We start from the raw sequence: 11,987 nt of genomic DNA on the forward strand, positions 1-11,987 counted from the left end.
TAAACATGATAACATACCAAGAATCAATCAAATAACTGAGACATCATGATTTAAGCATGACATAAGAATGGAGTGATTCATTATGGAACATTCGTGCCCATGCTCTAGTTGGATTCGTGTCAAGGAAAGAGGGAAACGAACACCTTACATACCTTATCCGTCAAGCCACCACTTAAAGGATCCGTTACTTTGGTGTTTGCCCTTCACCCGAACCTATATATCGAGAAATACATCTTTAATCATACTTTCATCATATTTCCGTCAACTGATAAGCACTAATTATTGAAGACTAATTTGGGTTACGAAAATTTAGCGACATTTCCCTATATTCTTTACCTCCTTCAAATACCAAAACAACTCCCAAACAATACCAAAAACATCAACAACAATATCATCAAGATTCTACAACATAAGTATGCACAATTCCATCCAAACTTTCTTCAAACCTCAATCCATAAGCCAACAACATCAACACAACAAACTATAATTTTTATTCTCGTAAATATTCCTAAATCAACGTTAATAAAGAGAGAGATTCAATGATTCATACCTTATCTTTACTAAAGTAGCAAGATCTTCAATATTTAATTTGTACCCAAGCCCTTTCCAACGCAAAACAAAATTATAATCGCGATTACACGTTACCGGGACCGCGACTAGTACTCCGTTACTTGAAATTACTCAAAATCCTCACTTTTATGATGTATATATGCTCTCTTATGCTTGCTGAATTTTCTGGAATATTTGGGAAATTATTATGACAAAAAAGAGGGGTTTTAACCCTTATATAGTGTGCTAAAGTCGGTGGCACTGTAGCACTGTAGCAGCGCGTTTCTGCTTTGTCAGCCTAACTTGTAACGTCCATAATTCTCTACTCCAACGTCGTATCGACAAACGGTTTGTTGCATTGGAAACTAGACTCGATGAACTTCATTTAGGCTTTTGAAACACCTTAAAACTCCTAATATACTAGAGATATACCACTCCAAGTTGACTAAAAATCTGCCCAAAATTCTGCCAACTTTTTTTTTCCAAATTTGTTTTCTTCAATTTGCTTGGTCCCGGAACCTTTAGGCACTTGCTTGACACTTGTTAAGAGTATTCATTAACCTTGTAAGGGTTCCATGACCTCTCCAAGCTTACTTTAATTTACTTAAGACGCGAAATTTTTTCGAGGTGTAACACTTTGATATTTATCCAATTATGCAGCTTGATAATTAAGGTTAAGAGGATCTTGTTGGAGAAGCAATTGTGCTTGCATCAATGCTTCCTTATCTTCTTTTGCCTCTGTAACAATATTCCTGAAAGACTGTTTAGCTCCTTCAGTCTCTTCTTTAGCAACTTTAACTTCCTCACCACCTGTAGCATCATACAACCTTCAATGTGCACACTCCACCCTTCTCTCACTATTTCCTTGAATTGTTGATGGGTTGCCCATACATTGCAATACTGGAAAGCCTTGCTGCCTCTGAGATTATCATCTGAAAAAGTTATCTTAATTGGACAATGATCACTAATGCCTTCAGGTAAATAATGAGTTTTACCAGAAGGCATAGTAACTAGTGGCGGAGCCAGGATTTCCGTCGAGGGAGTTAAAATATAAAAAAGTAAACATACGAAGAAGCCTAAGGGGGTTCAACATCTACTATATATCCGAACCCCCTTGGCTCTATGTGGCTCCGCCACTGATAGTAACCAACCAATCATTGTTAATAAAGACCATATTAATCCTAGAAAAAATTCTGTGACCCCTGCTTTTGTCATTCCAAGTGTATCTTTGACCTTGATAAGGAACCTCCATAAACCCACACTCATCCACACAGTTTTGCAAGTCTACTATCTCAGACCAAGTCACTGATGGCCACCAATTCTATCCTCCACTGTAAGAACGGAATTAAAATCACCTAGTATCATCCATGGTGAGTGACATTGCACACTATATGACATAAGAGAATCCCATAACTCTCTTCTCCCTTCCTTTGTATTATATGCATAAACCATGGTCATAGTAAATGTTAACTGCAATCTGATATTCCTAAGTTAAAGTTACCATGTTAGAGAATTTGTCTTATTATCTGTAACAATTCGTAATCCCTTTGTCTTCGAAGAATATTAGTTAAAGAGAACTCTAGTGAGGATTACAAAGTAAAGGAATAATGCACAAATAACAGTAGTTTTTACACAAAAAAGTAGCAGAAGAAGTTGTACATTTTTATTTTCCTGAAAAAATAGCTCAATTTTCACTGTGAAAGGTCACCCTTTCCTTTCCTCAATACTAAATAACAAGGAGTTTCACAATTATGGGTGTGATCCTGTTGATTATGGGGTTTGGAGTACATTCTTCTCAAAAAAGAAAGTGTAGGAGAGTTTATTTTAGTTGTATTAGCTTATCACTACCTATGGTAATTAAAAGCAACTGTGGATAACATGTTATTTATAGGGCTGCAAATGAATATGAGCACACAGCATCAATGCTTTTACTAGTACACAGCTTTGTTTTACACTTCTTGATACTGATACTAAAAGCAACAGTAGTATATGTTTTGTTTCTTGGTACTGATATTTTTGATGTTTGTAGGGAGTACTTTGTGAACACATAACATGGATTATAATGAGCTTGAAGGTACTTATCAAATATTGGAATTTAAGGTCATTTTTTTAGGTTTTCCATCCACTGTCGGTACCTGTCTGGACCTCGACTAATCGGAATTCATTCCACGTGAGACCCATTTAATGGGGAAGCATTCCCTAACAAGATTTTTTCATATCCAGGGCTCAAGCTTGAGACCTCTGGATAAGTGTGGAGAGACCTATCCATCTCACCACAATCAGTTAGTGAGAATTTCATGGTTTTGCTCTAACGCTTCTCCATTTTAAATTGCAATGCTCATACTATTTGACATGATTGTCTTCTTGTTAATAGACTTATGAAGTCTACTGAGTATTAGGGGCGGCGTTAGAAAGGCAAAAGGGGGTTTATCCAAGCCTATGATCAAAAAAATTATATTGTATATATAAAGTTAATTTCTATTTTATGTTTATAGATTAAATATTGAACCCTTAGTAAAAAGCCTTTCTCGGGCCATTGATGAATACTATAACCTGCATGAAGGCGAATCCAAATATATATAGTCCAACTCCAACCTATATGGGAGTTTTGACACCACAGAGAGAGTATTATTTCCTACCACACCACAATACACTACCAAAAAGAAGTGACAAGAAAAAATAGAAATTCGTTACGGATTTGTTACTAAGTAGGATTTTGGTCGGTAATCTGTCACGAAATTGATGACAAATTTTTATTGTTTAGCAACAGAATTTTCATCGCTATGGAAGGCTGGAGAAGTATTTCAAGGACTGAATAGGAAATACTGTTCCATGGTTGTCCAGCAACCTTTGGAGTGATCGAGCAATGGCCGGAATATGGATTTGTGCATGCCATATGCCATTGGCATCTTAATGGGAGGCAAGTCACCTGGAATTGGCTATTGTCATTGTGGTTGTTGTTGTCAGTTACTTTAAATTTTATGTATCGTAATCTTTAATGTTTTCAGTATTGAACCGATCATTGTATTTTTGAGATTATATGCTCGAACTTCGGATAGACTTTTAGTGATTATAAATTATCAACTATTGTGACTTATGCATTTTCTATGTCATCTTTAAATATGTAATTTTTATTTTAGAACTTATATGCCAATGCATTTTCTATGTCATATTTAAATATGTAATTTTTATTTTAGAACTTATATGCCATTTATTCTATTTAGAGTCTACTATTCTAATTTCTAACGTAACTTTTCTTCTCCATAAAAAAAAAAGTACTTTCTTCTCTAAAAAAGTACTTTCTTTTCTATGTAAATCCTCCTTCTTCTCCTATTCCAAAAGATCAAGTTCCATAGTTCTTGCTTTCTAATAGAATTTCTTTACTATTTGCTTAGTGCAGAAATTTATAGGCTTGTCATATCGACTAAAATTATTTGGGTAAAAACCATAGCAATCTCGCAGAGGAGGGAGAAAATATTGTTTTTAGAAAAGCGTTGCATACGTGTTTCAAGCCTCCAATCCGATATTCTTTTGTTCATATTTTCCAACAATCTAAAAACGATATTTATTTATTTTGATTTTGGGGAATTCGTTTCTTTTCCTGCGTTGAAATTTGGTGATTTTTTTTTTTTTTTGTTTAAACAATCTGAAGTAGAAGGTTTTCCGGGAGTTAAAAAAAAAAACAAAAAGAACTTATTCTGGAAGCAGAAGATTTGTTTTTGTGTTTTGTTTGGTGATATTACAGTAAGCTTTGGTCGTGTTTGTTGGCAGAAGGAAAATTTGTTTTGTCTTGAATCCTCCTTTTCTAGCTTCTTTTGGGTGTTGGATTTACAAATATAGATGCACCATTGTTATTTAGAGAAGATGAAGAACAAGCTCGATTAATTCAAATGAACAAAGGGAAAGAGGCGGAACAAACAAAGTTGTCTTGCACTAGTTTTGGGCCTAACTGTTCTATTAGTTTTGGGCCTCATCATGCAAGCCCAATAAATGAATATTCAGCTATCCAAGTGCAAAGCCCAAATGAGAATAAACATTTCCAGAAGTCATTTTCAGATTTGCCAGCTAAAGAGACAAAATTTCCTCCAAATTTCGTGACATAACAATGATCAGGAATAAGTGTACAGCTGTATAGTTTGTTACATTAGGCAACAAATAGATAGTGGACAAGTGTAGGTTCATAATTGGTTTTCATATTTTTACATTCTTGGGGCATACTCTACATACTTGTATATATACAGATATAGATCAATGAAGAAAGCAAGCAGAAAATTTCCCAAATCTGTCTTCATTTTATTATATTTTCTTCATGGTATCAGAGCAGCAGTAAGATCCAAATCTTTTCTTTATTTTCTCCCTTCAATCCAATGGCAGATACACCACAATCATTTGAGGGAAACTCAGTTATCTTCTTCTGTTTTGCCTTATGGACTCTGGCATACTTTTAATTATTATCTTCATAAAAAAAATTCCCTGTGGGATGAATCTTGTGAATTTCATTTTTGATGGAACTGGATTTCTTTGCGTGGAGAAGGTCCATCATTATTTCTCTATCAGCTAAGAACAAGATGAGTTTTATTGATGGTTCTGCCGAAATACCATCTGCTGATACACCTGAGTTCAAGCTTTGGACTAGGTGCAATAACATGGTGATTTCATGGTTGCTTAACTCCCTTTCAAAAGAAATTGCGAGGAGTGTGATATACTCAAAATATTATTTTGACAACAAAAAATGGGGATAAAGATCTCTCGACCGTAGCCTTGGAGGGTTTGGTCGGTTTGGTCACCCAATGGAGCTCAACTCTATCATCTTCAAAAGAGCCTCACGGATCCGGTGCAAGGAACGTAGTTGATGTAGCGGGATATTTCACAAGAATCAAGAGGATTTGGGATGGCTGGATGCTCTCTCCAAATGAGAAATATGTTCTTATTTGTTTGTCGCTTTTTGTGGAGGAAAGAAGAAAGTAGTCAAATCCAAGCAAGACGAAAGATGATCCAATTTCTAATGGGACTTAATGATGTTTATGCAGCAGTAAGAAGCAACATACTCATGATGTCACCTCTCCCTAATGTGAATCATGCCTACTCTCTCCTCATTCAAGATGAGAAACAGAGAGAGGCATATGTTAATCCTAACTTTCCAGGTGACTCATCTTCATTTCTTGCAACACATCAGAATTTCTCAGGTCAGAGATACAACAATATTGATTTTAGAGCAAGAAAGAACAACAACAATAACTACAACAACAATCTATTTTGCACAAATTGTAAGAAATCGGGCGCTCAATCAAGAGGTGCAAAATGCTACGAATAATAGGGTATCCACGATGTTTTTTAAGTTCACCAAGGGTCAAAATCACAACCAAACAACAAAGGGAACTCTATGGCTAATGCGGTGACAATTGCAAAATGCTACATTTTAAGTTGGATATTCGGGTTACACAACAAATGGGAAACAAGCAAGTCAGGAGAACTATGGTCATTTGGAAGAAGAGTTTCAGAATGCACAGATTGGAGATGTGCCATTTGCAGGAAGTGAGGTTTCAGCTAACATGGTGCACTGTTTTGCTGGTAACACTTTTAGTGATCCAATACTGTATCAAACTCATGCTAACTCTAGCTACTGGATATTAGATTCAGGAGCTTCTGCTCATATGTCTTTTGACCCTGCTCTCTTTACTACTCTTACACTTCTGCCTTCTCCTATTTATGTCAAGCTCCCAAATTCTTTCAGGGTAAGGGTGACACATGGAGGAACCGTCACTCTCCCTCATGATTTGCTACTAAAGAATGTTTTGCTTGTCCCTTCCTTTAAAATCAATTTGATATCAGTTCATCAATTCTGCAGACAATAATTCTATTGCACACTAAAATTTTCTTCCATTTGTTGTGTTATGCAGGGCCATTCAATAAGGACCCCTCTGGTTATTGGTGAATCAAAGGATGGGATCTATATCATGAACACTGCTTCAAGTCTACAAAGTCCTGTCAAGTCTAGTTCTAAATCTGATGTTTTACTCTCCAGTTGTAGTTCTTTTCCTAGTTCTTTTTCTATTCCAGTAAACAATAGGAATGATGTAAAATTGTGGCACATTAGATCGGGACACATGCCTTTTGATTCAATGAAAAACATCAGTTCCTCTTCTTCTTTTCCTCATTTTGATCACAAATGTGATATATGCCCTGTTGCTAGACAAACTAAGCTGCCATTCCCTTCTAGTTGCATCAAAACTACGACAATTTTTGAGTTAATTCATGTGGACACTTGGGGATCATTTACCTACAATGGATACAAGTATTTTCTTACTATTGTCGATGATTTTAGTAGAGAAACTTGGACTTATCTCTTAAGCACTAAAAGCAATGCTTTCCCTACACTAAAGAACTACCTAGCTTACATTGAAAGACAATTTGGTGCCAAGATAAAAATGATAAGGTCAGATAATGCCCTTGAGTTAGGCAGTGGAGTGATTCTTTCAGAATATTTTCTCTCAAAAGGAATCATCCACCAAACTTCTTGCACTGCCTCTCCACAACAGAATGGAGTTGTGGAGAGGAAACACAGGCACCTTTTGGAGACTTCTAGAGCTTTATTACACCAATCTAAAGTGCCTATTTGCTACTGGGGTGATTGTTTATTGACCGCAACTTTTCTAATAAATAGGTTTCCCTCATCTGTGCTCAAAGGAAAAACACCTTTTGAATTGATTTTTGGAACTTCTCCTTCATACAAGTTCTTGAGAAGCTTTGGATGTTTGTGTTTTGTTTCAGCCCCTTCACATAACAGACCCAAATTTGCTCCTAGGGCAGTCCCTTGTATATTTCTTGGATGTCCTGCAGGGAAGAAAGGGTATAAAGTCATGGAACTTTCTAAGAAAATCATCGTTTCAAGGAATGTAGTTTTTCATGAAACTACATTTCCTTTTCACACTCAAACTCCTTCTCCTCCTATTTTCACTACAACCACAGTTGATTCAGGACCATCTATTTCTTCTTCTCATATCCTATCTCCATTAGTTTCTACCCCTGATGACTCTGATTCCTTAGGGTCCATTGCTAGTAATTCTGGCTCACTTCCTTCATCTAGTTCACCTATTGATGTTCCTCCACCTTCCCCAAGTCTATCTTCCTCATCTAACAGTCCTCCAACTCATGATGTGGATCCTATCTCTGTTGCACCTGAAAGAAGATCAGAGAGGGTTCCTAAAAGGCCTGTCTATCTAGATGAGTATGTTTGTAACTCAGTTTATCTCACTGATCTTTCCACTTCATGTTTCACTGATCCCATTGAACCTCCTATTTTCTCCTTTGCTGCATTATCTGTCTCTAATCAGCAGGTCTTGAATGCAATTTCAAGTATAAGTGAACCAAAGAATTATTCCCAGGCAGCTATGGATCCTGGTTGGTTAAAAGCTATGGACTCTGAATTTGAGGCATTAAATTCCAACAACACTTGGGAAATTGTGAATCTACCTCCAAATAAGAAAGCTTTACCCTGTAAATGGGTTTACAAGGTAAAGCACAAAGCAGATGGGTCTATAGAGAGATTAAAGGCAAGATTGGTGGTAAGGGGGGACATCCAAAGAGAAGGCATCGATTTCAATGAAACGTATTCTCCTGTTGTCAAAATGACAACAATAAGATGCTTACTTGCAGTAGCAGTCAAAAAGGGTTGGAACATATCTCAACTAGATGTCAATAATGCCTTCTTGCATGGTGAATTGCAAGAAGAGGTGTATATGAAATTTCCTCCAGGTATGGAATCTTCTAGTCCTAACTTAGTTTGCAAACTAAACAAATCATTGTATGGCTTGCGACAAGCCTCAAGACAATGGTATGCAAGATTAGGGGCTGCTCTTAATTTCAAAGGCTATGTTTCATCTCTGAATGATTACTCTTTATTCTACAAGCATTCAGGTCACTCAATTTCTTTAGTTGCAGTCTATGTCGACGATATAATTATTACTGGGAATGATTCTACAGAGTTGTCCAATCTCAAGCAATTTTTGGACACTGAATTTAAGATAAAAGACCTAGGAAGCATACATTATTTCCTTAGATTGGAGGTGGTGCGAGAAAACCATGGTATGATAGTGAATCAAAGGAAATTCACCCTTGAACTTCTGTCTGAGTACAACTGCGATGATTTAGCTGAAGTATCTTCTCCACTTGATCCTTCGCAAAAACTCTCTGCTGATGAGGGGACACCACTCACAGATCCCTTTTCCTATCGAAGATTGATCGGCAAACTCAACTATTTAACTCACACTCGTCCAGATTTAGCCTTTGCGGTTCAGCATTTGTCACAGTATATGCAGTCCCCAAGGTTACCTCATACGATGCTGCAATTCGTGTTCTTCGATATCTTCGAAAATCCCCAGGTCAAGGATTGTTCTTGAGTAGCAATCCTTCTTTTTCCATTCTTGCTTTCTGCGACCCCGATTGGGCTTCGTGTGTGGATACGAGAAGATCTGTCAGCGGGTATTTTATAAGCATGGGTGGCTCTCCGATTTCTTGGAAATCCAAGAAACAAATTTCAGTATCACTCTCATCTGCGGAAGCAGAATATAGATCAATGCGACGAGTTGTTGCTGAAGTCACATGGTTGGATCGTCTTCTTCGAGATCTATCAGCTCCGCCTAAGTTACCAATATCGTTCCATTCCAATAGTCAATCGGCACTCCACATTGCTCGAAACCCAGTGTTTCATGAACGCACAAAGCACGTCGAACTCGACTGCCACTTTGTGCGCCAACAGTTCACCGCAGGTCTCATTTCTCTAAATTTCGTTCCTTCTGCATCTCAAGTTGCAGATATCTTCACAAAACCTTTATCAGGACCAGCTCACAATACCATTTTTCGCACGTTGAGGGGGGATGTTGGATTTACAAATATAGATGCACCATTGTTATTTAGAGAAGATGAAGAACAAGCTCGATTAATTCAAATGAACAAAGGGAAAGAGGCGGAACAAACAAAGTTGTCTTGCACTAGTTTTGGGCCTAACTGTTCTATCAGTTTTGGGCCTCATCATACAAGCCCAATCAATGAATATTCAGATATCCAAGTGCAAAGCCCAAATGAGAATAAACATTTTAAGTCATTTTCGATTTGCTACCAAAGAGACAAAATTTCCTCCAAATTTCGTGACATAACAATGATCAGGAATAAGTGTACAGCTGTATAGTTTGTTACATTAGGCAACAAATAGATAGTGGACAAGTGTAGGTTCATAATTGGTTTTCATATTTTTACATTCTTGGGGCATACTCTACATACTTGTATATATACAGATATAGATCAATGAAGAAAGCAAGCAGAAAATTTCCCAAATCTGTCTTCATTTTATTATATTTTCTTCACTGGGTGTTATTTTTTCTTTCTTGAACAGTTTGGTCGTTCAATCCCGTCATTTTTTGTCTTTATTGGATACTGTTAGACTCATACCATTGAACACCAATTTTTTGTTCTTAATTTTCCTTTATTGCCATCATCCAACTTAGTTTTCTGTTTACGCTTTAAGGAACTGCCGTAAAAGACAATTTAGTTTTTTTGTTGCTTATCGTGGATTCCGACACTATTAAAATTATGAATCAAGATTTTGTTCGTCTTGATCGTTTTGACGGTGCCAATTTCACAAGATGAAGAGACAAATTGAAGTTTATGTTGACTGCTTTGAAAATGTTTTATGTGCTTGATTCAAGTCTTACTCCAATTCCTCCACCAAAGGATGATGATTGTGAAGAAATTATAGCACAAAGAAAAAAGAGAGAGGAAGATGAATTCATGCGTAGAGGTCGCATTCTCAACACACTTTCCGATTGTCTTTATAATCTATATACTGTTGAATCTTCGGCAAAGAAATTCTGGAATGCTTTGGAATTCAAATACAAAGCCGAGGAGGAATGTACCAAAAAGTTTCTTGTTTCTAAGTATTTTGAGTTCAAGTTTAACGATGATATGCCTATTTTGGCACAAGTACATGAACTGCAGGTTATAGTAAATCAGTTGAGGGTTGCGAGAATTGAACTCCCTGCGTCTTTTCAAGTTGGAGCAATTATAACAAAATTGCCAGCATCTTGGAAAGGATATATGAAGAAAATTCTCCATGATTCTAAAGACTTTTCTTTGGAAGAAATTCAAAAGCACCTTCGAATTGAAGAGGAATCGAGGGAGAGAGATAAGAATGAAAATTCTTATAGTGGCAATAATAAAGCCAATGCTTTGAATAAGCCCTCAATTAAATCCAACAAAGAAAAGCAAAGGAATTTCTCTTGGTCCTAAAAAATATCAAAAGAAATTCAAGAAAGTCCAAACAAGGAGGTTGCTTTGTGTGTGGAAAACTTGGCCATTATGCTAGAGATTACAGATTTAGAAAGAACCAAAAACCAGAATTGAATTCAACAAAAGAGAATGAAGAGATCGATGCTACTGTGAACGAGATCTACGCCATAAAAGCCAAAGTTTTTGGTTGGTGATATGATACATGTGCTACAGTTCATGTTTGCTATGAGAAGTCCCTCTCCAAGACTTACAGAGAAGTTATTGATGAGCAAGAGGTTCAAATGGGAAATGAAGGAAGGTCGAAATTTTTTGGTAAAGGAAATGTTGAACTTGCATTTACTTCGGGCAAGATGGTTACTCTAACCAATGTCTTACATGTTCCCGATATGAAATAAAATCTTGTTAGTAGGGTACTTTTGGGCAAACCTGGTATTAAATCTATAATTGAATTGGGAAAATTTATTTTATCCCAAAATAGTGTCTTTGTTGGAAAAGGCTATTTACTGATGGAATAGTCAAGTTGTCTTTAACCGATTATTTTATTATTAATAATAAGAATGATGCTTTTGTTTATATGTTGGATTCAATTTCTTTATGGCATTATAGAATAGCACATGTTGTCCTAAGTACTATGAAAAGAATGGTTAAAAGTGAATTAATTTCATGCGACTTATATGAATTTACAACATGTAAATTATATGCTAAATCTAAATTGGCTAATTAAGAAGTCCTTTAAAAGTGTTGAAAGAAATACTAAATTGTTAGATTTAATTCATTCTGATATACGTGAGTTAAATGGCATGCTAACAAGAGGAGGAAGTAGATATTTCATTACTTTTATTGATCAAAATTCTAGATGTACTTATGTATATTTGTTGAGACACAGAGATGAAGCCTTTAATACTTTTAAGAATTATAAGGCCGAAGTGGAAAATCAATTAGGAAAAAGAATTAGAGTCTTAACAAGCGATATAGGAGGAGAATATTTTCTTAAATATTTTAATGCTTTTTGTGAAGAAAATAACATTATTCGTGAATGTTCTGCTTCTCGCACTCCTCAACATAATAGTTTAGTAGAAAGAAGATACAGAACTTATTTAGAAATGATTAATGCTTTGTTGCTACGTGCTGAATTTCCATTTAATTTGTGGGGA

The 11,987-nt window shown here is 36.2% G+C and overlaps 1 protein-coding gene across 1 annotated transcript; it reads left to right on the forward strand.

Moving 5' to 3' along the window:
• Window positions 1-10,230: 10,230 nt before the first annotated feature.
• On the forward strand, window positions 10,231-10,833 carry LOC132066334 (uncharacterized). Its single transcript, XM_059459661.1, has one exon. It carries the CDS (start codon window positions 10,231-10,233, stop codon window positions 10,831-10,833), a length of 603 nt encoding a protein of 200 aa, XP_059315644.1.
• The last annotated feature ends 1,154 nt before the right edge of the window (window positions 10,834-11,987 follow it).

The sequence above is a fragment of the Lycium ferocissimum genome, chromosome 8 (assembly GCF_029784015.1).
Source record: "Lycium ferocissimum isolate CSIRO_LF1 chromosome 8, AGI_CSIRO_Lferr_CH_V1, whole genome shotgun sequence".
Taxonomy (NCBI): domain Eukaryota; kingdom Viridiplantae; phylum Streptophyta; class Magnoliopsida; order Solanales; family Solanaceae; genus Lycium; species Lycium ferocissimum.

Bases quoted from the DNA above. Each gene is read 5' to 3' on its own strand.
- LOC132066334 (XM_059459661.1), top strand. From the start codon at position 10,231: ATGTTTTATGTGCTTGATTCAAGTCTTACTCCAATTCCTCCACCAAAG.